General features: G+C 41.6%; 1 protein-coding gene across 9 annotated transcripts in view; it reads right to left on the bottom strand.

The window, feature by feature from the left end:
* MID2 (midline 2) overlaps positions 1–25,846 on the bottom strand; it is a 146,794-nt gene that overhangs the window by 65,533 nt on the left and 55,415 nt on the right. For 8 of the 9 annotated variants that reach the window (XM_047844287.1, XM_047844292.1, XM_047844288.1 and 5 more), the window contains one exon: positions 13,553–14,268. In XM_047844287.1, coding sequence (XP_047700243.1) covers positions 13,553–14,268 — 716 coding nt within the window. Of the gene's footprint in view, positions 1–13,552; positions 16,050–25,846 lie in introns of those variants that run through there. The other variant, XM_047844293.1, reaches the window with a different exon arrangement.

Here is a 25,846-nt window from a genome sequence, read left to right as displayed (position 1 = left end):
TGAGCACTTGCTATGGGCCAAGCATTGTTCTAGGTGCTAATTAACTACACTGTACCTTTTTTGCTCCAGGCTCTCATTATTGGAAAAAAGATGACATTCATGACTTCGTGGATGTAGAATTTCATGATATTAAGGCAACTTTATGTTTTCTATAATATTAACTTTTTAAAGTATTCATAGTATTTTGTCTTCATAGTAACAGTGTGGCATAAGAATAAGTATTATTCTCTTTTACAGATGAGTAGACAAAGGGAACTATAATTTATTGAACAATCAGTACTTGCCAGACATTATGCTAGGCGATTTCATATATACCATTTAATAACCATAACAATCCATGAGGTAGGATATGTCAGCATTTTACAGATGAGAACTGAGCTTCAGAATGGGGGTAAAGTGTCCTTCATAGTTCTATAATTAGTATGTGACAAAGCTGGGACTAGAACCCAGGTCTCTTGCCTCAGCCACAGCTTTTTCCAAGTATTTGTGACTTTTTTGTCTTTTTATTGAAACCATTTTAGATTTATCAGTAGGTTCCTTCAGTGGAAAAAAAGACTGTACTTTAATTAAGTGTTTGATTCATCAAGATCGAGCATTGTATGGGGCACCTTGGTGGCTCAGTCGGTTAAGCTTCCAACTTAGGCTCAGTTCGAGCCTCGCACTGGGCTCTGTGCTTACAGCTCAGAGCCTGGAGCCTGCTTCAGATTTTATGTCTCCCTCTCTCTCTGTCACTCCCCCATTCTCTCTCTCTCTCTCAAAAATAAACATTAAAAAAATTTAGGGGTGCCTGGGTGACTCAGTCAGTTGAGCATCTGACTTCGGCTCAGGTCATGATCTCACGGTTTGTGAGTTTGAGTCCCACGCCGGCTCTGTGCTGACAGTTCAAAGCCTGGAGCCTGCTTGGGATTCTGTGTCTCCCTCTCTCTCTGCCCCATCTATTGCCCATGTTCTCTCTCTCTCACTCTCTCAAAAATAAACATTTTAAATATTTTTTAATTAAAAAAAAATCAAGCATTGTATCTCATAGCTCCTCTTCTTTGGCCCTAAGGACTAGCCCATGGAGACGGTAGACTTCAAAGTGACAACTCCCGGCCATATCAAGATAGGACATCCATGGCTTATCATTGCTTACTGGTACATAGATCTTCTTAGGTGTGCATTAGAACCACTGTGCAAATCTGTTGAATATAACAAAATTACAACAGCACTCAGAACTCTTAGCGCATTTTCAGCTGAGCAGGCTGCTCCCTCCCATTCCTTATGTGAAAAAAACACAATGTTCTTTACTCTTGGTTGATAATGGGCTTTTATATTCCTTCCCATTCCCAAGTCTTCAGCTTTGGTGGCTGCTTCTCCTTTAGGACTAGTCCCAAAATCCACTCCTCTCTCACTCACCATCCCAACACCCCCACAAAGTCTGTTCCAAATACCCCAACTTCTTGGCCCTTCCTCTGCTAACATTCCTTCCCTTGGTTGTGTACATTGCTTCATCACGGTCTCCATGGCTCCTTTGGTTTGTAATTGTTCAAAGTTCATGTTTTTGATACAAGGGAATGGAGGGAGAAGCAAAGGGAAGTGGGGGAAGGGGGAGAGGACTCATTTACTTGGCCCCTTTCTTGTCTACTAAGTAGCTGTGGCTCCTTAGTATTCTTGGCACTGTCCCAGGAGTCCATCCCAGAGAATGTATTCCCATGGATATATGTATTTCTACGATGGGCAGTCTGATCTCACTTGTTCTCAAACCAGATTATGAGAACCAGCTTAATCTTCGCTTCCCTCTTGCCAGATTTCTATTAGTTTCTTTGGCTTTATTCTCATGGAAGTGATTTTTCCCCATTTATTCCATTGTTCTTGGCTTGGGCGTGGTTTCTCCCCTGGCCCTCTTTAACTCCACAACCATCTCAATCCATGGCCTTCTCCTTAGCAAGGGCAAAGAGAATGGAGAAGGGAAAAAGAAGGGCAGCAATTGTTGGTTTAGGCATGATCTCTAAGATAAGTAGATATCACAAGAAAAAAAAAGAAATGGCAGTAGTTCAGAGATTTAATACAACAAAAAGTAATGAGTACCTACTCTGTTGAAGGTGCAGTGAATTCAAAGAGAAAGAGGAGGTGACATTAAGGTGGGTCTTGAAGGATAAGTGGGATTCTAACAAACAGAGATGGAGGGGGACAGGGTGTTCCAGGCACAAGGAATAACATGAGTAAAAGAGAATTAAGTATAAGGACATGTTCAGGGAAGAGAAGTTGACTTGGGCTAGAAGAGAGGGTACAAGAGAGTAGTGGGGGACAAGGTCGGAAATGGAGGTGGAGGTCCTGTTTTGAAGGTCTTGAATGCCTAGGTAAGGAATTTGTACCTCCTTTTATTTTTTAGCAGTGGGGACTTCCCAAAGGCTTTTGAGTAAGACAATGACATAATCAGGGCCGTGTTTATGAGATCAACATATCAGCAATATGTGGGGCAGACTGAAACTAAGGCCAGGGACACTGGTTAAGAGGATGCTGCAATATTCAAGGCAGTTGGTAATGCAAGGCTGGGCCAAGCTGAGAGGATAATCGAGAGAAACATGTTTCAAGAAGGGATCTGTCACTGTCAAACATGCAGAGAGTGCAAGAAACATGAGGACTAGTAAAAGGCAGTTGGATATGGTCATTAGAAGCCACGGGTGACCTCTGAAAAAGGAGTTTCAGTAGAGTGTTGGAAGCAAATGCCAAAATGCAGAGTTAGGGAGTACGTCAGCAGTGACGATGTGGAGGCTACCAGTCTGGACTCCTCTTCAAAAATTTGGCTGAGTGTGAATAAGATAGAGCTATGGTCTGATGAAAGGGTCCAGCTTAGGTTAGAGAGTGGGCATTGGTAATGGGCTCAATCAGTTTATGACTTCCTCTAGCACAGTGGTCCCGATTCCCAGATCAATGGAAAACCCATGTATCACCATCGACTAGATTGGCATATTAGGTAAATGTAATGTAGATTGATGAAGTCGGAGCAGACACAGTATTAGAAAGTCATGTTTCAAACTGTATTGCGTTTCCATTCAAACTTAGGATTCCATGGGGAAAATGTTTTCTAACAAGTACATGCAACCTGTTGCAACGCTTGTCATGAAACAAACATCCTATAAATAATTCATAGTACAGAGCAGGACTAAGATCCATGTGTTCCTCATTTATGGCCCAGAATGGAGACTCACAGTTTCTGTGAAGCCACTGAAAATAAAAATTAGGGCTGAAAGCATAATTTGGGGTCTGGTTAGACTATGGACCTTGGGTTACTGTCACAAAATTGTGGCAAATGGTTATTTTGCTCTGGCCTCCTAGCAATTTGTAGAACACCAGCACATTTTAACAACACAGAACTAGAACTGACAAGATGACTCTAATTTCAACCTTACTTCATTAATATGAAAATGCTTTGAAAAAATAAATCTCTGGCTAATGAAAACACCATCTGTTGATGGCTTTTTGCCACTATTTTCTTACATTACGAGACATAATTTGAGGAAAACCCTGAACATTTATTTACTCACTTCCTATTCATTTACAAGGAATTAAAGCCTCCTCTCAAACTGAAATTGATTCTCAATAAAGAACATATGCAAAGGGAAGCAGAGAATTGATACAATTATGCAGTCTATTTCCTCACCCTTCCTTATCATGCCTAGCACTGACAAATCACTTAGAACTAGAAATTCTGGGCCACTTTAGGCTTGAGTCATTTCATTGATTTAGCCAAGTAATTATCTTGCCTATCCTCTGGCGGGGCAGACCAAGAGAGTACACGTATGTATGTGTTTGTGTGGGCATGCATGTGCCTCTGTGTGTGCGTGTGTGTGCGTGTGCGTGTGCGTGTGCGTGTGTGTGTGTGTGTGTGTGTGTGATTATATAGTCTCTATATGTAAAACTAAACATGACTCTTTGTGGTTGTGTTGTGTTTGGCTTTTAAAAATTGGTTTGTTTTGCTCTTCTCTTGTGTCGTCCAGTTAATCACTGGGCCAGGCTCCCTGTGTCCAGGCCTAGTTTAGTGTGGCTTTCTAGAACAGTTGAACCATGACAAAAGAGAGAGCCAAAGTGGCAGGGGATGTTGGAATGGAGATATCTGCTGGGAGGAAATGGGGACGGGAGGTTGGCAGGGGAGCAGGATGAAGTTCCCATTTCCTACTGCAGGAGGTTACCTCTGGGTCCTTCCGTGCTTCCCCTGTGTGAGAGTTAGAGAAGCCATTTGCACTATGAAACTGAGATCCTCTTCACCTCCGGATGACTCCATCATTACAGCTTTCACAAAACTGTACACGCGTCTCAATGGCACAACGTGAGGGGAATATTTGGCTGATTTGCATAATTGAGGTTTTAAAAGGCCCAAGTTAGCTAAACTGGCGGTCAACACGGATTCCATTTTTATCCAGTTTCCACTTCATTTGTATCATATACACTTGACCTCTTTGTGTTCTGTTATACCCTTCACAAAGAGGAAAATGTTTCCCGATTCTGAGAAACCAGGCTCAGGCTATTCTTCCAGACAGCATCCCATAAAAAGAAATGGGATAATTGCTGGGATTTTTTTTCATTTCTTTAGACACAGGTTGTTTCAGATTAACTTTCCCATTGGCTCCCTCAAGAAACCAAGAGGCAAAACACTGCCTCTTCATGAAAGCCAGAGATTCCCCTGGTGGCACGCACTCTCGACCACGATCGCCACCTGTCATGCTCTGTGAAGGCATACGTGCTCACACATACATGAGCACACTTACACACACCTACCTGCCACAGCAAGTCTCAAAGCTTAAAAAGGGGGTGAAGCTTTCTGTCTGTTCTATTTAAACATATAGTATTGCCACCAAATGCCTGTAGAGTCTTTGGCTTTCTAAAAGGTACCAGGGGAACATTATTTAAGCCTACACAAGATCCCAACTGTTTTGATGTGGGAATTGAACTTTGGGAGAGGCAGGGGGAGGAGGGAAGGGAATAAAGGCCAATGTACCCCAAACTGGAGCCTTCCCCAATCCGCAAAAGACAATGTCATCTTTAAAAATGATCTGATGGGGCGCCTGGGTGGCTCAGTAGGTTGGGCGTCCGACTTCGGCTCCGGTCATGATCTCGCAGTTTGTGAGTTCAAGCCCTGCGTCGGGCTCTGTGCTGACAGCTCAGAGCCTGGAGCCTGCTTCAGATTCTGTGTCTCCCTCTCCCTCTGCCGTCCTCTGCTCACGCTCTGATTCTCTCTGTCTTTCAATAATAAACGTTAAAAAAAAATAAAAGAATCCTGCTGTGATTTAAAAAAAAAAAAAAAGATGATCTGAGCCAGTGACCCCATTACTATTTATCGACATGCTCTTTTTCTGACATCCTGTCTGCTCACTGATGTTCCCAGATATTCCAAAAGCCAGTAGCCAAAAATCTTAGCACATTTTTGGGGTCACATTCTGCTTTCTTTTTTTAACTGCTTGTCTTAAAATACTCACTTTGCTTTCGCTTCAGTCTGTCACTTTATGTATCAATTACATATGGCCTTTCAACAGCAGAACACACCATCTGGTCCACCAACTGAAGCCCACACCCTTATGCTGGAGTGTCTTCCATCCCCAAACATGTATTTGCTGTTATACAGGCATGGGGCTATGTCCCAGAATGGGATCCAGGTGATATACTGGATGTACAAGGTCTACTCTACTTGAGGTTTGTTAGAGAATGATCAGACTGGTCCTCAAGCCAGGTGAACCAGGTAGCCATCCCTCTTTTTTCCAGAATGTTCTGAAGACATTCATTAAAGACCCATGCCTCCCATAGGGCCCTTATCAGGAATGTTACATGGACCATCCTGCATTTTGTTTCTTCCCCCTCTTTTCAGGTGCACAGCATGGTTAAATCTCTAGCATTAAAGCATATATTATTTGGTCCTTCTAAAATAAAACACTAAATCCAGTGTTTACTTTGGTAACAGAATTGTGAGCCAAAGCCAACTCTGCTTTCCTGGAGTCCTCAATATTGTATTCTACTTGAACTGTTCCTCTTCAGTTCCTGCCTGTCATGTACATCATCCTCTTTCTCCTTTACCTGCTCTTCTTTCATGTCTACCTTCTAGACCTTGAGTGTGCTGCAAGGCTCAGTCCTGGGCCTTCACTCAGCTCACTACTGCATGCCTCTACCTCCATGCTAAAAGCATTCAATCTAATGTCTCTAGCCCTGATCGTTCCGCCACCACAAAGGCCTGAATTTCAACTCCTTCTACAACACTTGCCCTTTTGGTTCTGAGAGTACCCCGTGCTTTCTCTCCTCCAGATATTTGAGCAAATTATTTTCTCTCTGCTGGAGCAGAGGCTCCTTACTCCATCCCTGTCCCCCAACTGGGCATCCAAAAACCTACCCAAAGTCTCTTTTGATGTCCCTCCTGTGCTCTCTCTCAATCCCTTGTGCTTCCACTGTCACAGAACTCACCACACTGTCTTATAACTGTGTCCTTAACTATCTGTCTCCCAACAGTAAGCTGAAAGCTCCACCAGGGCTGGGACTGTGCTTTCTTTATCACTATAACCCCAACATCCCTTCTGGTACTTGGCATGCAATAGGTGTTCAGGAAATGTTGGATGAGTGAATGCATGTTGGATGACCCACGATCGTATCAAACTCAAATCTGAAGCCAAATCAGCCCACCCAAACTGCCAGCCCCTCCCTAATTTCCCCATTTCTATCCCCGACCCACTGTTCTTCAAGACATCTCCTACTCCAAAATCATTTTTTACTTCTTTCTCTCCATCGTCTGTAACCACACAGTCATTGGCCAAGTCCCGTCAATTCGTTCTTCAGTCTCTCTCCATTCTGACCCTCTTTTCTGACAAACTCATTCCTGGTTCCCTGTTTTGAGCTCAGTGACTTCCTTTCCCTGATTCTTCCTCTTTGCTTCAGAGAATCCCGTGCAAACCTCTGTCATGGCACTTATCAGGCTGCCTTGGAATTTCTGATGTACTTCTCTGTCTCTCTTACTAAGTTCAAAGCTCCCCAAGGCAGGGACTGTGCCTCATTTCCGGTGTCCCCAGCTCTGACCACAATGACTTGAACGGTGTAAGTGTTAAGTAAACAAAATGAGTGTTCAGGGATTGTTTGTTAAATGAATGAATGAATCCCTGGCCTCGATCACTGGTGCTACAGTTTAAGTTATTATCTGGTCTGTCTTCAGGGGAGATAAAGAACAAGACATTACCTCATTATATCAACCTTCAAGAACTTGTATGTCAGTATCACATTTTCCCCTTTCAAATTCACTTCTTTGGGTTTAATAATTCTTTCCTCACCTATTTTATATTTCTGTAATATGTTCCTTTGCCCAATAAGAATAGACAGGATTTTCATCCGCCCAGGAATTGGTCTCTGAGTCAACATTTTGTAAATTGTGCTCAGACTAATGATTGTTGTTAGCTCCTTGCAGATGTTGGGTAGGAAAAGACTTGGGACAAAAGAAACAACAAAAACAGAGAGATAACAGCACAGATAATAGGAGTATCCACTTGCTAAGCTTGCTCTCAAACCTATAGAAAAACAACAGAAAACATCTTCCAACACAGAAATGTTCTATGAGAACAGAGCCAGGTAATCAATATAACTATTGGAGGGAAAAGAACAGGAATTCAGATGAGTGTGTTAGCACACAGTTTGAGTAGAGATGGAATAAATGCATTTTTATCCCCCTGCCACACAAAAAACACACAGAGAGAGATTTGTATATAGTATAGTAATGGGGAGCAAGTCTTGGACAATTAAGAGACCACAGAGAAGCCAGATCTATAAGCAAGAATGATTTTATGATTATCAGTTGAAGGCTAGTTTAGCTAGTTTAGAAACCCATGACAGATATTACCCTTACCCCCATACATACATGTCCACCACCATATCTTAAGAGAGTGCAAATCTGGACTCAAATGCTTTGCTCATACTATATTTCACTACAGTGGCTCAGTACCTAAGTGAGTGAAATTGAGGAAAAACTTTTTCCCTCACCTATGGTAACCCAATCTGGCCTCACTGAAGATTTTTCTAATCATGAGGACTTATGATATGGCTTATTTATCAGGGAGATCCTTAGTCTCAGGATAGGTTCTACTGAGGCCATACCCCTTCTTAGGGGGAACATACTCATGACCTTACACTTATGGCTCCCTCATACCCAACTTATCCACAGATATGCCCACAGAAGATTAACACAGACGCTCTCTCCGCCTCACACACAGTGACAACACATTTATAGATATCCATAGAAATACAAACACAGTCATTCTCAGCCACTCAACCATGCAGAAATACATACATTCTTGTATGGTGACACATACATATGTATGCAAATACACCCTCTCTCAACCCAGGCTTTCATAAAGATATTTCTTTCTTTCTCTTATATGAATCAGCATGCTGGTTCTGAAACTGTCAAATGTCCATTGGTAGATAAGTTGAGAGGGCATCTGTCTTGGCAGACAGAAGTGGGTGTCAAGTGGGTGAGCAGAAAAATGACTGGGAGAAGGCAGTGGCTGAGTGAGAATGGGTGGGTGGATGACAGAGCAATGGAGTAGGAAGAAGAGCAAGTAATCAACTCTGATAAGATTCTAGAATATCATATTTTCCAACTTTTTAACTCTCGTTGTGGCTTTCCTTTGAACACTCTCCAAGTCTCATATCTCCCTTCTCTTTGTCTAGCAATCTTTAGTTCTCTCTGTCTCAGCCTCTCTTTTCGTGTGTGTGTGTGTGTGTGTGTGTGTGTGTGTGTGTGTCTGTGTGTGTTTTACTTTCCCATAACAAAAAGCTTACTCTAGTGCCAGGTCATATTTTATAACAAGATCCCTGATATGTAAATGTAACTGCATTTAAGAATTATTTGTAGTAATGAATTTGTGGAAATGTAATGAGAAAAAGAAAATGTGCTTGTTTATTCCTTTCAGGAAATTCCTCTATTCCCCCCTGGTTTTCATCAGCTATATTTTTGGCAGGCTGTGGGCATGGAAATGTGAAGACATCATTCTCAAAGAGAATTAGAATAATCACATCTGATTTATACAGATGTCACCATAGGGTTAGGCAGTTGGAAAATCCAGCAATTCAAATGAATAGGAACTTAAAATTAAGGACATGCCATACTTTTACTAACACTCTGGCTTTGAACATTATCAGTAGTGCACAGGAGATTCTTTTCAGACTTCGAAAGTAGTCATAATGGCAAGACAGATTTCCATCTTACAAGATGAGATCTAAAGCAAGCTAGAGACGCTGGTATACTTCCTGTGGATCCATTTTAAAGATTTAATTCATTTGGATTTCTTGAGCATATACTTACTATGTGTGCAAGACAGCAAGAATACTGAAGAAATAAAAGACATTATGTCTGGCCTCAAAGAATGTATGGTACCATTGGGGTGTGTTGGAGTGGCCTTGTAGGGGTTCAGTTGAGAACTACAGAGTAGGTAGGATTCCTCAGCAGGTCAAGAGAAGAGCGTGAGTCAAAGTTAAGAGTTAGAAAAGAGAATGAGTGGTATGTCTAACAGACTGTTAGGAGGCTAGTCTGGGCAGATAAAGGTAGCATGTCTGAAAGTGGTAGCGGGGAAAGATAGATGGGCAGCACAGGAACCGAATGGTACAAGACTTTGAATAAGCAGTTGAGATCTGTCATCAATACAGAGCCACTAAAACCTGACCTCTTTTTAGAAAGCCAACACTTACTAATGCAATAACATTGATCTTTTCTAAGGGGAGAAACTCGTGACAATGAAAACTCTAATACGTGAAGCATTTTTACAGTAAATGAAAAGAAGTAATGGAGAAAATAATTACTCTGATAGGCCTTACTATTGTAATAACTGCCACAAACAAAATTATTCTTTGAAATTGAAGAATTTAATTGAACCACTAGTAAGTAGCCTTCTGAAGGACACATAGTTAGAATGGACAACTAAATATGGATAATAAACCAGACTAAGTATCCCAAACCCTCTAATTCATTTTGAGTACATGTTAAGAAGACAGGCTGGCCTCTGGTTATTCTGACCTTTCATCTTATAACATAACAGTTTGTTTATTCTTTATCAAACAAATAAATACTAGAGACCACTAATCCAACTCGGGGAGGTTAGTACAAAAAAGGGTGGTTATAAAGGCCAAAAATGAAGCTCCAGAACAAAAAGTACAAATAAAGAGCAATTATGGGTGCCTGGGTGGCTCAGTCAGTTAAGCATCTGACTTTGGCTCAGGTCATGATCTGGCAGTTTGTGAGATCGAGCCCCGCGTCGGGCTCTGTGCTGACATCTCAGAGCCTGGAGCCTGCTTCGGAATCTGTGTCTCCCTCTCTCTCTGCCCATCCCCCACTTGTGCTCTGTCTTTCTCTGTCTCTCAAAAATGAATAAACGTTAAAGAAAAAACCAAATAAATAGCAATTCACTTACTGGCCAGAACGTAAAACCCCTAGATATATATACTATCATCCTTTCCACTTCTCCTGTAGGACTCTCGTGCTCCCCTCAGGGTCAGCAGAGTATGCCCAAGCCCATCTCCCCCGTAGCTTCTGACAACCAGCTTTCTCCTTTCTCCTTGGGGAAGAATCCAGCAGATTAAGAAGATAATCCTAAATGCTTTTCTAACTTAAAATGAACCTAACGAAGTGAGTATATGTGACACTAAAAGTCAGGCTTCCTCTCTGCTTAATGTGGAGAACTAATAGCCTTTTATACTTGGACACCAAACCAGAGTGATCCCCACACATCCAACACACACACACACACACACACACACACACACACGTGTGCGTGCACACACACACGCATGCACGCACATACCACCTCTCCCTCCCCAAAGTCCAAGATGTTCCAGAGAACATAACAAACCACACGGTTGGGAATGATTCATATGTTTCCACTCTCGGTCCAAACATGAGCAAAAGAAGTTTCCACTTAATTTATAATCAGAATTTTCTGCACATTTCCTAAAAAAATTAAAGGGGAACAATTCAAAATCTGGGCATTCTTTCTCCAAAACTTTCTGATTAGTTACAGACTAAAGTATCTTTTTGGTAAAATACTTTTGTGCTCCATCCCAGCCTGGAGACTAAGTGCCGTAGCTGCATGGTGCCAAGTATCTAATCAGTCAGCCAATGTTTTCATGTTTTCGGATGTTTTCAAAAAGCTGGGGTTCTGCATATACAGGCTTATTCTCTCCAGTCTTTTGTTATCTCAACCATACATATGGATACAGATTTTTCTGTTTGGAGTATTTCTCAAGGCCAATGCCTTATTATAGTTCCAACACCTGCAAATATTTGGCAGAGACTATTCCATCCATATCCTCCACTCTTCCTGCAACCCCACCCCCATCTCTTACCATTATGAGGCTGTAAGTTTATACAGTATGTCCTTCCCCCTCCCCCAGTGCTGTTAATCATTATCTGTGACCCATGAAGTGTGCAATTGCCAGAGCATAAAGGTAAGTTTCAAATCACATTTCATGGGCAAAACTTAGGTCCAAAACAAAGGCAGCATGCCACAGTAGAAAGGATACTTAGGTCAGAGTCTAGAAGCTGAGTTCCAGTTCCAATTCTGTGACTTTGATCAAATCACTTAGTCTATCAAAGTCTTAGTTTACACCACATTAAAGTGGAAGGCTTCAGTTAGACCAAGAGTAAGGCCTAGCATCTTAGGATTCTAAGAACTGAAGTCAATGAGATTATTCCTCTCTGCAGCTTTGGAATGAGAATATCATTCTCATTGAGTGAAATCAACAAACACTGAGCTTTGTGCAAATTTGTAAATATTAGATATAAATAAAAATCAAAAAAGGCACAAACCATTGTCAAAGTGACTACTCTCGATATTACCTGCAGCAAATTACAGAAGGGAAAAGATATCCTGTTCTGAGTATTGCTACTTTCACCAACTTCATAAAATTTGTACCAATTTTTTTAAGTTTATTTATTTATTTTGAGAAATAGAAAGAGAGTGAGAGGGTGGGGCAGAGAGAGAATCCCAAGCGGGCTCTGTGCTGACAGCAGGGCTCGAACTCATGAACCAGAGACCATGACCTGAGGTGAAATCAAGAGTCGGACTCTTAACCAACTGAGGCAATCAGGCACCCCCCTTCATAAACTTTTTATGAAGTTTTTATGAAGTCAAGTTACCCTAACTTTTTCAGAGCATCACAAGAGGAAAATCTCTGCTTCCTTCTTGCCCTCCTTCCATCCTATCTGGGTCTTCCTTCCAAACTGGCTTATATATCCAGTCTCTTTTGGGGTAGTAATTTTATCAGTCATTTAAACATTTTGCTTTTCTGGAATTTCTGCTAAATAGCTCCCTTCTTAAGAGAAGTTAAACCACACAGCAGGCAGGTAATGGGAATAAGACAATTGGCCGGGGTTGGGGGGGTGATGCACCTGGGTCACTCAGTTGGTTAAGTGTCCGACTTCAGCTCAGGTAATGACCTCATGGTTCATGAGTTTGAGCCCTGTGTGGGGCTCTGTGCTGACAGTTCAGAGCCTGGAGCCTGCTTCAGATTCTGTACCTCCCTCTCTCTCTCTGCCCCTCTCCCACTTGCTCTCTCTCAAAAATAAATAAACATTAAAAATTAAAAAAAAAAGACAATTGGCCAGAGCTGACATTTGTTAACATCAATGTGAAGTAGTAAGGTTTTACAAAATAGGCACTGAGACCTGCACATAAATATCATGTGGCACAACCGCTTCGGAAAACTCTGTCCACTGAATGCAAATGAAAGACTAGGAACTTCCAAGGCGGGGAATGCAACCAAGTGGTTCAGTCTGCAACCCACAAAAATGAACATTGGCACAAAATCTGGTACTGGATTAAATATTTATTGCCTTCGGCTTAAATTTTTAGGTCTGATACTTGATTATCCCTCCTGATTTCGTGGTAAACTGAGGTTCCTTTTTGTCCGTTTGTGTGTTTTGTTTTGGATTTTTTTAAGGCAGGCTTAGAATTAGCCCCCTGTTAAGGGCTTGATGGCAATTTGTTGCAAGCGGCCGATGCCAAACATTTGTTGTTTTACTGTACTGAGCATGCAAACACATACACAGCTGTCATCCACAAAAATCTCTCACCTCCATATAAATACACTCAGACACCTCCACCCACACCTCCACAGACACACACCCAACCTTCCTGCTGCTAGACCCATACACATGCATATCAGCACATATGCTAATTACAGCACACCTACATAGGTACTCACATACTTAAAACAAGAGGTGGAAAGATCATGATATGTAGTGTGCAATATGTCACTGACAAAGGAGAGAGGGCATTGTGTCTCTGGACAGACTACTGGTGTGGCAGGCCAGGGGCTAACCCTTCCAGAACTGGCCAGAGGTGAATAAATGCAAGGAGGTTTATGCAACAGACGAAACAGGTTCCAGTGAGAGCTTGCAAGTGAGCAGAGGCTATTCCTCACGAGAACAACTTGGAGTGAATTTACTTGTCATATAGGAAAAGTGGACCTAGCTTTATTAGGGAGCTTGCTAACTGTACAACTGTGTGTAAAGAGACCAAGTTGGGTAAGGGATATGTCCCAGATCCCTTACCTTGAGTTTCTCAAATCGGTCATTCAGGGACGCGACCTGATGGTCTCGGTGACGTCCCACCAGTTTGCATAAGGCACAGATCAATTGGTCATCAGATACACAATACATGTTCACTTTCTCATTTTCATGGTCCAGGCAGGTGATCCCTCGAAGATGTGTGTCTGGCACTGGTTCCACCAGGCGGTGGCTGGTGAAAGGTTTCTTGTTGGGGTGTGTGGCCCGCAGGCAACGGTCACAGTAGGAGACCTCACAGGTGATGCATGTTTTCACTGCATCCCTTGGCGGGTCCTGCTCACAGAATTGGCAAGCAATTCGCTCACTAGACATGGCAGTGCTGGGCCTGTAAGTCCTCTCCCGGCGGCTCTCACTTGGGGAATTGGGCCCACTGACGGAAGCCTTCTGAAAGCGATCGATAATGTTCTGCAGAGTCACATTCCTCTTGAGGCCGTCCAGGCCCCGGTGGTTCAGCGAGATAACATACCTGCACGTTGGACACTGAAAAGCGGTAATGGGTTCAATGGATTCACCAGAGCCGCAGCTCGAGACCAAGATTCGATGGGCACAGCTGAAGCAGAGGCTATGAGCACAAGGGAGAAGAAGGGGGTCTTCAAACAACTCTAGGCAGATTGGACAGGTCAATTCAGACTCCAGTGTTTCCATCTTTAGTGAAAATAATCCTGCTGAGGCATTAAGAACCGCAGAGGCTGGGCTTTCACCTGCAAGGAATACAATGCAAGAGTCACTAAGTATTTCCAAAGGAAAAGTGGTTGCAGCATAATTATACACTAACCAATGGAGGCTTTACATGCTAGATTCCTCAGTGATGCTGGAGCAATAGCAATGCAATCTGGGCGTTAATCAAAAAGCCTTTCTCCCCTTCACACCTTGTGGTTGACAAATGCTTGAGTTTATTTTCCTGCACTAATAAGAGAACCAAGTGGCCACCTCGGAGTCCTGGTTTACTGGTCAACATTACTATTCCAGCTCATAATACTGGCCCATGCCAGTCACATATTATCCACTGAAATCTCTTGTCCTGGACTATGATGAGTCTGTGCAAAATTCTCAATCTCCATTCTCCAATATTGGTCTGTATTTTACTTCAAGGTAAAATATAGGGGCTGCACCTATTTCACCTCTAGTGGAAGGAAAATCAGGTCATATTTCAAGCTAACTCTCTGGCTTTTGAAGTGACTCCATTCTGAGAGCCTGTGTAAAAAACAAGAGTGAGCTGCAGAAGAATGTACTTCTCGGTGCAGAATAATAAGTTCTTCAGAGTGTGAACTTTAATTACTTCCTGTTACCATTCATGGAAATTCCTGTTCTATCCCATTTCTAGTAAACTGAGTTACTAGAAACAAATGATGCTAGTATCCACTTCCTTCCCTCACCTCCAGAAAACCCTTCATCTCATCAAGCTCCATGAGAAATGATTTCAACCGTTCAATTTACTCAGCAATAGTTGCTGATCAATACTGACAACATATCACCTTGTGGTTTCAGCTGGATTTTATTATAAGACACCCACTGAATTAGCACAAATCTACTATGGAACTCACCTCCCCATGTGTCTTAAAATGTAACAAGATGCAAATCAACATCCAGATATAAATTAGCAAGGTGAGGAGCCAGAAATTTTCAGACCTGGTAGTCTTCATTCTGGTACATGTTTTGGAGAGTAAAAGAAGTCATCCAATTAACATGAAACTAATCTCTTGGCCAACCTATTTCTTCTGCCACAGATATTTCTGAGCTGAACATACAGATACTGCCATGGGTCTTCTGTTAAATAAAACCAACACAGAGAAATGTTCTAACCTAGCCTTAACTAAGGACAAAACTATCTGACAAAAAATGTTAATCCTATTTATAGAAAAAGAAAAACATCATTTGCTTTTGAATAACTTTTGTTCATCATCTTACTAGCACTGGAGACCCTCACCAGGGCTTGAAAATTTTGATTCTGCCACTGATATTTGTTCAGATTTTGTCAATCAGTGACCTCTGCCTAGCCTTCTCACAGGATACTTAAACGCTGAGTACAATTATACCTTGTGAATAAGTACAGTAGATGCATCCCTAAAAGCTGTTTCTAAATCAAACCTTTTAAGTGCACGAAGATAACTAGCTATTTAAGGGAAATCTAAAGGAAACTGGGCTGTAGAAGTAGAAAGTCTTTTTGTAAAATAGCCATTCTCAGTTGGTCTGGAAAGTTCAGATGTTTGGATAACCACTTTCTTAAAATGTGAGACATGTGATATTCTTATTTTATAATTCACAGGTGCTTCAAAATTGTTGGCTGGCAATATGTAGCTTATATTATCTATCAGCTTTCACCTATAGAGATGAAAAAGTAAACCAATTACAATGTGCATATATCACAGAACCTTAAAATTGGAAGAGACTTTAGTTAGAGATGATGGATTCCAACTTTTGTTCCAGGCAGGAATACTGCCTTTGATAGCCCCACTGATCAAATTCAACATGTCCATAAGTGAATTTTTTATTCTCCCCCAACCCCCCCTCAAAAAAAAAACCCCAAAACACCTGCTCTTCTTCCAATTTTCCCTATGGGATGAATATCACTATCCAAGCCTGGAAACCTAGGGGTCTTTTCATTTACATGGTTATCATGTAAATGATAATGACATGGTTATCGCCACAACCACTGGTGGCTTCCAGAACATTCTGTTTTATTTCATTTACATATCTGTCTCCAGCTAACTCCCTCTGCTCCTTGAGGGCATCAACTATTTCATATTTTTATTCATAGCATGGTGCCTCATACACGCTAGGTATTCAATAATTGTTAAATGAAAGATCCCTTAAAGTACAGGTTGGAAGAAAGGACCTAGCATTTATTGAGCACCTCTTGTATTCTGAGTACTGTTAAGCACTTTACACACATTATTTCATTAAATTCTATCAAGAAGCCGGTGAGAAGGGGCATTTAGGTGGCTCAGTTGGTTAAGCGTCTGACTCTGGATTTCGGCTCAGGCCATGATCTCATGGTTTGTGAGATCGAGCCCCACATTTGGCTCCCCACTGAATGCAGTGCATGCTTGGGGTTCTCTCTCTCTCCCTTCCTCCCTTTGCTCCTCCCCTGCTCGCTCGCTCTCTCTCTCTCTCAAAATAAATAAATAAAACTTTAAAAAAAGAGAGAGAGAGAGAGAGAATCCTGTAAGGAAGGTACTACCATGCCCCTATTATATTTAGGAAATTGGGGCTCAGCATTGTTAAGTAAATCAACCAGGAATTATACATACCCACAGCATTGGGTCAGTCTAATGCCAGTGCCTGTGCTCTTTCCCCTACACCTTTATTTCAATCATCCCACCTCCTTCACTGAAGTTTCTCTTGACTATTTACAAGAGTGTTTCTAAACAGCATGTTTCCACTTCTATTTTTGTCTCTCTGTGTCCCCCCCCCCCAGTTTCTCTGATTCTTCCTCTCATTCCAAGTCCCCTCCAGAATCATATCTTTTCCTTCTAGGCCCAACTCCACTTCACACTGCATTTCTATTACTACCTCTTCCAGAACTGGATGTCTGCATTCTTTAACATCTGCATTGAAAGCTACCTGGGAGAATTGAGAAAGCCTCCCTCCAAAATGACAGTTGGTCAGGGGCGTCTGGGTGGCTCAGTTGGTTAAGTCCGACTTTGGCTTACGTCATGATCTCATGGTTCATGAATTCCAGCCCCACGTCAAGCTCTGTGCTGACAGCTCAGAGCCTGGACCATGGTTCGAATTCTGTATCTCCCTCTCTCTCTGCCCCTCTCCCACTCAAGCTCGCTCTCTCTCTCTCTCTCTCTCTCAAAAATAAATAAACATTAAATTTTTTTTTAAAAAATTGACAGTTGGTCAGAAGCATTGCTAAAGATGTCTATGCATTCAAACCTATACAAAAACAATTAGAGTACTTGTGGTACTCCTCTAAGTCTTACTTAGGAGAATGCCATACAAACCCTTCTCTACAAGCCAAAAAGCTCTTCGAATTTCCCTGAAACCGTAAATACTGCTCCTGAGTAAGTGTAACACTTGAACCTCACTATGAAATTAAGCTTGGGAAAGTATGCTATGGGTCAGCATTGCCTTGAATAAGATCAAAACAGGATTTTTAACCAGGGATTTCTGAACTTCCTAGAACAGTTTAAAGAATGTTGTGTGTTTGTCATATATGCATTCTCATGGGGAGAGGGTTGTCCACAGCATTCAAAATGTTCTCAAAAGATTCCTTGACAGGGGCGCTTGGGTGGTTCAGTTGGTTTCGTGACCAACTCTTGATTTGGGCTCTGGTCATGATCTCACAGTTCATGGGTTCGAGCAGCATCAGGCTCTGTGCTGACAGTGAGGAGCCTACTTGGGATTTGCTTTCTCCTTCTCTCTCTCTGCCTTTCTCCCACTTGCACTCACTCTCTCCCTCTCTTTCTAAATAAATAAATAAGCATTTTTAAAAAGCAAGAAAAGGGGCGCCTGGGTGGCTCAGTCAGTTGAGCATCTGACTCTTATTTCAGCTCAGGTCATGATCCCAGGGTCGTTGGATGAAGTCCTACATTGGGCTCCATGCTGAGTGTGGAGCCTGCTTGGGATTCTCTCTCTCCCTCCCTCTCCCTCTACCCCTCTCCCCCACTCATGCTCTCTCTCAAATAAAAAATGGAAAAAACATTTTTAAAAAGCAAGAGAAAAGAGTACTTGAAAGAGAAAGTCAAACACTAGTGCTCTAAAATAACCCACCTTAATGATTTTCAGCTCTACAAAGAATAATAGAGGATGGTTACAATTTGTTGCTTATGGTAAGTAATTTTTCTATACTGCTTCTATTCTGTTTTATCTTCAAGTCACAATTGCTTTAGCTGAGACTGTGGAACTGAATCTTTTTCTCAACTTCTTCAAACATCTGTTCATCTCATCTCTCATTCATGAGGCCACCTTGTTCTGGTCACTCCTAATATTTCAGCATCCTTTCAACTATGTCCCATTTTCACTACCTTCCTGATTATCTAACCACCTTTCCCCATAAAATTTATCTGGCATTTACTATGTGCCAGACACTAAATAATACCCTTTATATGCCTTATCTCATTTAATTTTCACAACAATCCTCTAAAAGGTAGGTACTATTATTATCAAAAAAATAACTTCTCCCAGACCACACTTATTTGCAAGTAGCAGAACTAAGATTCAAACCTAGAATAAAACTGAGAATCCAGAAATAACCTGATATATTCCTATATTTACAGGCAAGTGACTTTTGATGAGGATTCCAAGTCCACTCAGTGAGGAAAGAATAATCTTTTCAACAAATGGTATTGGGGCAACTCCATATCCACATGCAAGATGATGAAGTTAGAGCCCTATCTCACACCATATAAAAAAATTAACTAAAAACAAATCAACAATCTAAATGAAAGTGTAGAAGCTATAAAACTCTTGGAAGGAAACATAGGTGTAAATCTTTGTGAAATTAAATTAAGCAAAGGTTTCTTACATGATACCAAATGTACAAGCAACCAAAGAAAAAAATAGATAAATCTGACTTCATCAAAATTTAAAACTTCTGTGTTGCAAACCATCAAGAAGGTGAAAAGACAGCTCACAGAATGGGAAAAAATACTTGCAGGTCATAGATGTGACACAGGTCTAGTATCTAGAAATATACAGAACTCTTAAAACTCAACAATAAAAAGACCAAGAAAATGGGCAAAGGATCTGAATTGATATTTCTCCAAAGATGATTTACAAATAAATGATTAGTAAGCATATGAAAAGATACTCAACATCATAAGCCATCAGGGATATGCAAATAAAAACCACACTGAAACACCACTTCATACTCATCAGGATGCCTATATTAATTACAACTTCATACCCACCAGGATGACTATAATTTTAAAAAATAGCAACTGTCAGCCAGGATTTGGAAATATTGCAACCTTCATACATTGCTGGTGGAAATGTAAGATGGTGCAGCTGCTTTAGGAAATAGTCTGGCAATTCTTCCAATGGTTAAATGTAGAGTTAGCATGTGAGCTAGAAAAACTGAAGATGTGATCACTCAAAAACTTGCACACAAATGTTCATAGCAGCATCATTCATAATATCCAAGTGGTAGAAATAGTCCAAATGTCCATCAACTGATGAACAGATAAACAAATGTGGTATGTCCATACAATGGAATATTATTCATCAAGAACAAGTAATAAAGTACTGACACATACTACAACATAGATGAGCTTTGAAAGCATTATGCTAAAAATCATATGATTCTTTTTATATGCGATGCCAGAATAGGCAAATCCATAAGAACGAAGGTAGATTAGTGGATGCCAAGGGCTGGGGAAAGAAAGGGATGGGGGGTATGTGTGACTGCTAATGGGTACAGAGTCTCTTTGGGGGATGATGATAACGTTCAGGAATTAGTGGTGATGGTTGCATGACTTTGTGAATATAGTTAAATCCACCAAATTGTATGCTGTCAAACAGTGAAGATATTATGATACATGAATTACATCTGAATTTAAAACAAACAAACAAAAAAGATTCAAACCCAGGTCTGACCCTGGAGTATGAACAGTTCACCACTGTACTACACTGCCATCTATGCAACTGTGTAGTCATTCTAAACCCTACTGGATTGCTTATTCCTTCCAATTGTTTTTGTAGGTCAAGGTTTGGCAATCCCCTGGAACACCTCTAATGATCAGTGGATGTCAGAAAGCTCTCAGCTCCCAACTTTTATTCGTTTACATAATATAAGACTCCTAACAAAAATACTTGACTCCTATATCACAAAATACTTTCAGAAAGGACAGGGGGAAACAGTATGGCAGAAATGAAACAACGGCAAAGTATCGCAACTTCAAAAAGTCTGTGAATCACTAATCTACGCAGAATTAGAGAGTGCACTAAAAGATAAAGACAGGATGTGAAACTGATAGAGTGTGAACTGATAACAGGTAATCATGAAGCTTTAGCCAGGAAACACAAGAGTTTGTCATAAAAATGCACTGATGAAATGGCTGGGCAGGCTGGTCTACCAAGTGCCATGTTAAGAAACAAATGCTCACATGCACATACACTGATTTGTTCATTTAGTTACTGCCATGTAGTCAAATATGTACATTTACGTATTTGCCCTTGCTCTATTATAAAACTGTTTCTGTCTGCTCTTTCTTCACCCTGAACCCTGCTCTTTTTTCAGGCTGACAGCCCTGAAAAACAGAAGTCTATGAGAAAAAAAAAGTAAGAAGGTATCATAAGGCTGTGTGAGTAAGTAGAAATACAAAAAGAGGAGCTTTGGTACAGGTGATTAAGATAAAAATAATGCATTCTATGCTTATGAAATGAAAGATTGATTTCAGCATGATCTGCACTTGGCAGAATTCTATTACTTCAAATGTGATTTGAACATAATTAAATGTCCCTTTATTTCAGCGGTTATATTCCATCCAGTTTTCATCTTCTAGGTCTGCAGAGCATGGCCCTGGGCTCTCATTACCTCCCTGAGAAGCCATGGTCCCCCCTTCTTCACAGAGAAACTGTGTGTGTGAAACCAAGCCTGACCTCTGAGCTATAGAATGAGGATTGAGCTGAGCTGTAGGACTTGTTTAAAAAAGAAATTAATGTAAAATAAACATTCTCCAGGATATTAATGCGAATGTCCCATGAGCTTTTCCTTTAAAACACTACAAACCCACCTCCCTGCCTTAGGGGAGGAGAGAATGAGTCCCGGCTTTAGTCTGATGTTTCCTTAACTATAAAGTGTCGTTCAAGTTGGACTAGAATCACTGGACGATCTCTTTAAGATGTTTTCCAGCTCTGACATCCTATTATTACAGAGCTCTTGCTATCTGTTCCCACACAGGAAAGACACCATGGCTTATTGAAAACTAGCTCCTCAAAACACAAATCTTATTTATTAGTGTGACTAGAAAGGCTGACCAGTGAAGGGCATCATCATGAAAGGAACAAAATGCATTACTTTCCTTTGGCTAAGGCAAGATGCTGAATGACAGTGGCTAGTTTTGCCTGGTGTATACACCTCAAGGAAGATATAATGGGTGCTCCTAGAGGACAAGGAAAGGGGAGAGGAGTCCCATGGGAGGACAAACCAATGAGAACACCTTTTGAAACTGAAAAGGAAGACAACCTTATCCCAGAATGCAATTAGTAGGAAAGGACCCCTTGAAGCTGAAAAGATCATTTGGGAACCTAAAAGGCAACCAAGGCATAGAATTCTCACCCTAAAGGGACACAGACTACAAACAGAAACCCAGAAAAAAGAGGCTAGGTGGTCAGTAAGCGTAACTAATAATAACAGCCATCTCACATTTGCATACCATTTTATACTTTCAAAATGGTTCCAAAGCCATTATCTCATTTGATCCTCATAATAGAGCCTCGTTAGAGTCCTGGCTCTAAACTGAATTAGCTGAGTGATCCTAGGTGAGACATTTAAACTATCTGGGCCACAGCCTCCTCATCTGTGGATTGAAAACTACCTGCCCTACCCAGCTCACAGGCTCTTATGAAGATCACATGTGGATAAAATAAAATTATTAACTGGCTTTACAAATACAGATATTCTCATCATACATTCACAGATGACAGATACAAAACAAGTTATTGAGGAAAGCAGCAAATGTTTGGAAAATCGTCCAAACACATGGTTGGCATGATGGAGAACAGTCACACTCCCCCGCGAGTTTTCTGGAGGACCATGTGTCTGATTATGGTATTTCTTATGTTCATATGTCTCCCCTGTTAGACTGGAGCCCCCCCCCCCACCAAGGGAAGAACTGTTTCTCTCCTTCCTTTCAGCTTTTATCATGCTCAGGACTAGAGGTTGATTACCGACTGACAGCACCAGAGCCAGTTCTTGTCTAAAAGATTATTAAAGCCTACTTAATATTTTATAGCATGTGGATTTAATGATGTTTTCTTTACAATGATTAGCTCCTAAATCCAACCATTGGCCATTTCATATAATATGGTCATCATAAATATTAAAATGAATATCACAAGGGGCACCTGGGTGGCTCTGTCAGTTAAGCATCTGACTTCGGCTCAGGTCACGAATTCGTGGTTCATGGGTTTGAGCCCTGCATTGGGCTCTGTGCTGACAGCTCAGAGCCTGGAGCCTGCTTTGGTTTGTGTTTCTCCCTGGCTCTCTGTACCTCCTTGGCTCTCTCTCTCTCTCAAAAATAAATAGACATTAAAAAAAATTTTAATAAAAAAATGAATATCACAATAGCAGAACAAAAAAGTCCTAAATTTACTACAAACGCGGAAGATTAATGTAGGGAACCAAGGAAAGGATTTGCCAAGGTGACACATGATAATTGACAGGAATCCTAAGTATGGTTCATAACACTTTTATCTTAATGCCAAATACACTGGCAGTTGCAAGGTTGGAGAACAAACTTAATCTACCTTCTGCTACCAGTACAGGTTTCCATCTAGGACTGCTTTTCCCAACCTATCTAACCCAGTGAAATATTTGCAAATTTTTAAATGCTCAGCGACACACCTGGATGGGCAGTCCTCTCTACTTCTACAGGATAAAATTGGCAATATATGTATGTAGGGCATACTGTTGAATGTTAGGCTGAGAGCACCCCAAGTTCAGGTCAGAAACAAGGGACAGAGAACAGAAGCCTATTTGAAATCAAGCTTCTACTCCCTGGGGAATCACATGGATCCTAGCAACACTGAACAAAGGGCTATAGACAAAGCAATTGAGGATTCTGGACCGTAAACCATTTTTCTATCTCTGGGCCATATACATTCAGACATGTCACTGTCTTACATTAGTGTTGTCTACCATGCCTGGACATTATGTTCCTAACTGCGCAAACTGTAAATGCTCAAATTTTCCTTTTCAGGAGGATTTTCATTTGTATAATAGGTTTGTTATCAGATCATTTGGTCTCTGTAAGAGAAAAGATCCAAAGCCTGGGGATGCTGTTCATCAACCAGTGGAGTCTGACCTGCAGGAAAGAGTCTGAGACAAAGCCCAAGGTCAAGCAGTCATAGGTCTGCAGGGAGACAAGAACCCAAGTAGGCTAAGTCTTACTAAGGATATTTTGCTAACACACTTAGACCGAACCCACACCCTTGTGTGCACTCAGGTGAGCCCTACATGGAGCAGGGAGTGGTGGGATGTTGGTACATTGCTCCAAACCCCTCCACCACTCATACTTTAACCATCTAGCAGTCTTAGAAGCTCATAGGATTTCTAAGGGAAATGCAGGAGCTGGGCGATCGATTACTGAAAAGATTATGTCCGTCTATGGTCAATGGAGAAGGGGAAGATGGAAAAGAAGAAATAGTAGGAGGAGCCACAGACCTCTAGTGCCTGTGGAAGACTTTTAGGAGAGCTTTCATTGATGGAAAATAGGAAAACATACTGATCCTTGGAAGAGAGGGGAAATAAAGAGGGGGCTAGTGGTCTGCACAGGGGGCTAATTGGGAGTTGGAGTTTCTGGTCCCAACACCACTGATCCGGTCTTCCCATTCATTAGCATGGTCCAATATGCTGGTTGAGAAACACTTCTCTAGTCTCTTCCCTACACTGCTCAGTGATGAACACAACATTTTTCGAGAGACCGAAATACAGTGATTCCCGCAATACCATCTGGGTACCAACACTACATTCCTCAAAAAGTGAACCACGGGAGACCCTTTTGAACTGCTGTGTATCCAGCAACAACATGTTACACGTCATAATCTGACAATGCCATGCCCTAAGTCAAGACCCCCAGCTCAAGTGAAGAGGCGTTTCTCAAACACAGTGCCCTGTCTTCCCCTTTGCAAGCAAGAGAAGATGAAAAATGCGAAACGGAAATGGAGCACCCCCTGGCCTCCACTAGCAGCTAAATCACATGGCCCCACAGCTAGGGAGTTACCAAGATCCCTAAAAATTGAATGACAGACACACAAGAGGCCAATCAGGTACCTCTGGGAACACCCATTTGAGACACACTCATGCCTCAGCCCTGCCTTTGCCTCTTTTGGGGGGCTCTGTGTCCCTGGTGGGAAAGAGAGAACCTGAGTGCTAAGAGACAGACAGAAAAGAGGGCATTCTCCCCCTCTTCACCACGCCAGTGGGGTTTGCTGAGTAGCAAAGACATACTCCTTCTGCTGTTTCCTTCTCAACTGTCATGGTGCCAGCAGATTTTATGTATGGGAGGAGGGATGAGGGAACGGACGGACTCACTACCCAGAGCAATTTTTGGATGCAATTATGAGACTCCACTGGCACTGCTTTAGGATCTGCAAGTTGGAGCAAGTTGCCCTGCTCTTAGAGGAGGGATTAACTAAACCAATTTCAGCTAAATCAATTTGCACTGTTCAGATGATACTGTTCATGAAGCAACCAAGTCACTTTGATTTGTGGCAGGGCTTCCCAGGGGTGGCCCTGCAAGGTACAACATGCTGGAGGAGAAGTCTAGCAGTCATGAGAGAGGGAGGGGAAAAATTACCCCCTTCATGTCCCTAAGCTTCTACCCCTGCCTCACTCCTCCCTGTCCTACTCCTGGAGCTGCAAGTATGGAGGCAGGCCTCAAATAAGCAGGACAAAATACCAGGCCAAGACTGGGGCCTCAGCCCAGTCAGCAGAGGACTCTGCACATTGTAGGTGCTTAATAAATACAGTTGACTCACCGCTGGTAGATGCTAATCATGCTTATATTGCCATGCCTGAAATGATTTCTGCCACTTTTCAGTAGAAATTAACTGCCCCCATACAGGCTAAAAATGGGTGAGGTTATGTTTTCAAAGGGAGTCTGACTCAGATTGTTGGGTTGGAGTACATTAGACATGATTCAAGCCTTGACTTAAAATAATCACTCTTACTCTGTATGCCTAGTGTTATGCATGTTTTCATTCAGTCGTAGATGCATTAGGAACAAAAACAAAACAAAACAAAAGAGACGTGGGACCTAAGTATGCTAATAGATTTGGCTCCCAGGGGGGCTAATAATGGCAAGTGAAGCTTTCCAGTAAACTGGGGTTCCTACTTACACCCAGTCAAATCCATTATCCCAATAAAAGGTAAATGAAGTACTTTATTGGAAAAGTATAATGCTGAGGGTTTATAGAACCCTTTCATCTTCAAAGGACCAAGCCGAGACTCACAATACCCAGCACACAATATTATGCCTTTTACACAAGTGCATCAACTATGAAAGAAAGGTCATAGGAATGTCCTAAGGCCAAAAAGCCAAAGTAACATCAGATTTGGGGTAAACTCTCTGATCTTCCTGACTCCTAGACCTGTATTTCTACCACACA

This window comes from Prionailurus viverrinus, chromosome X (genome assembly GCF_022837055.1).
Source record: "Prionailurus viverrinus isolate Anna chromosome X, UM_Priviv_1.0, whole genome shotgun sequence".
Classification (NCBI taxonomy): Eukaryota; Metazoa; Chordata; class Mammalia; order Carnivora; family Felidae; genus Prionailurus; species Prionailurus viverrinus.
The sequence above is the reverse complement of the archived record's forward strand: the minus strand, read 5'-3'. Positions and strand labels throughout refer to the sequence as shown.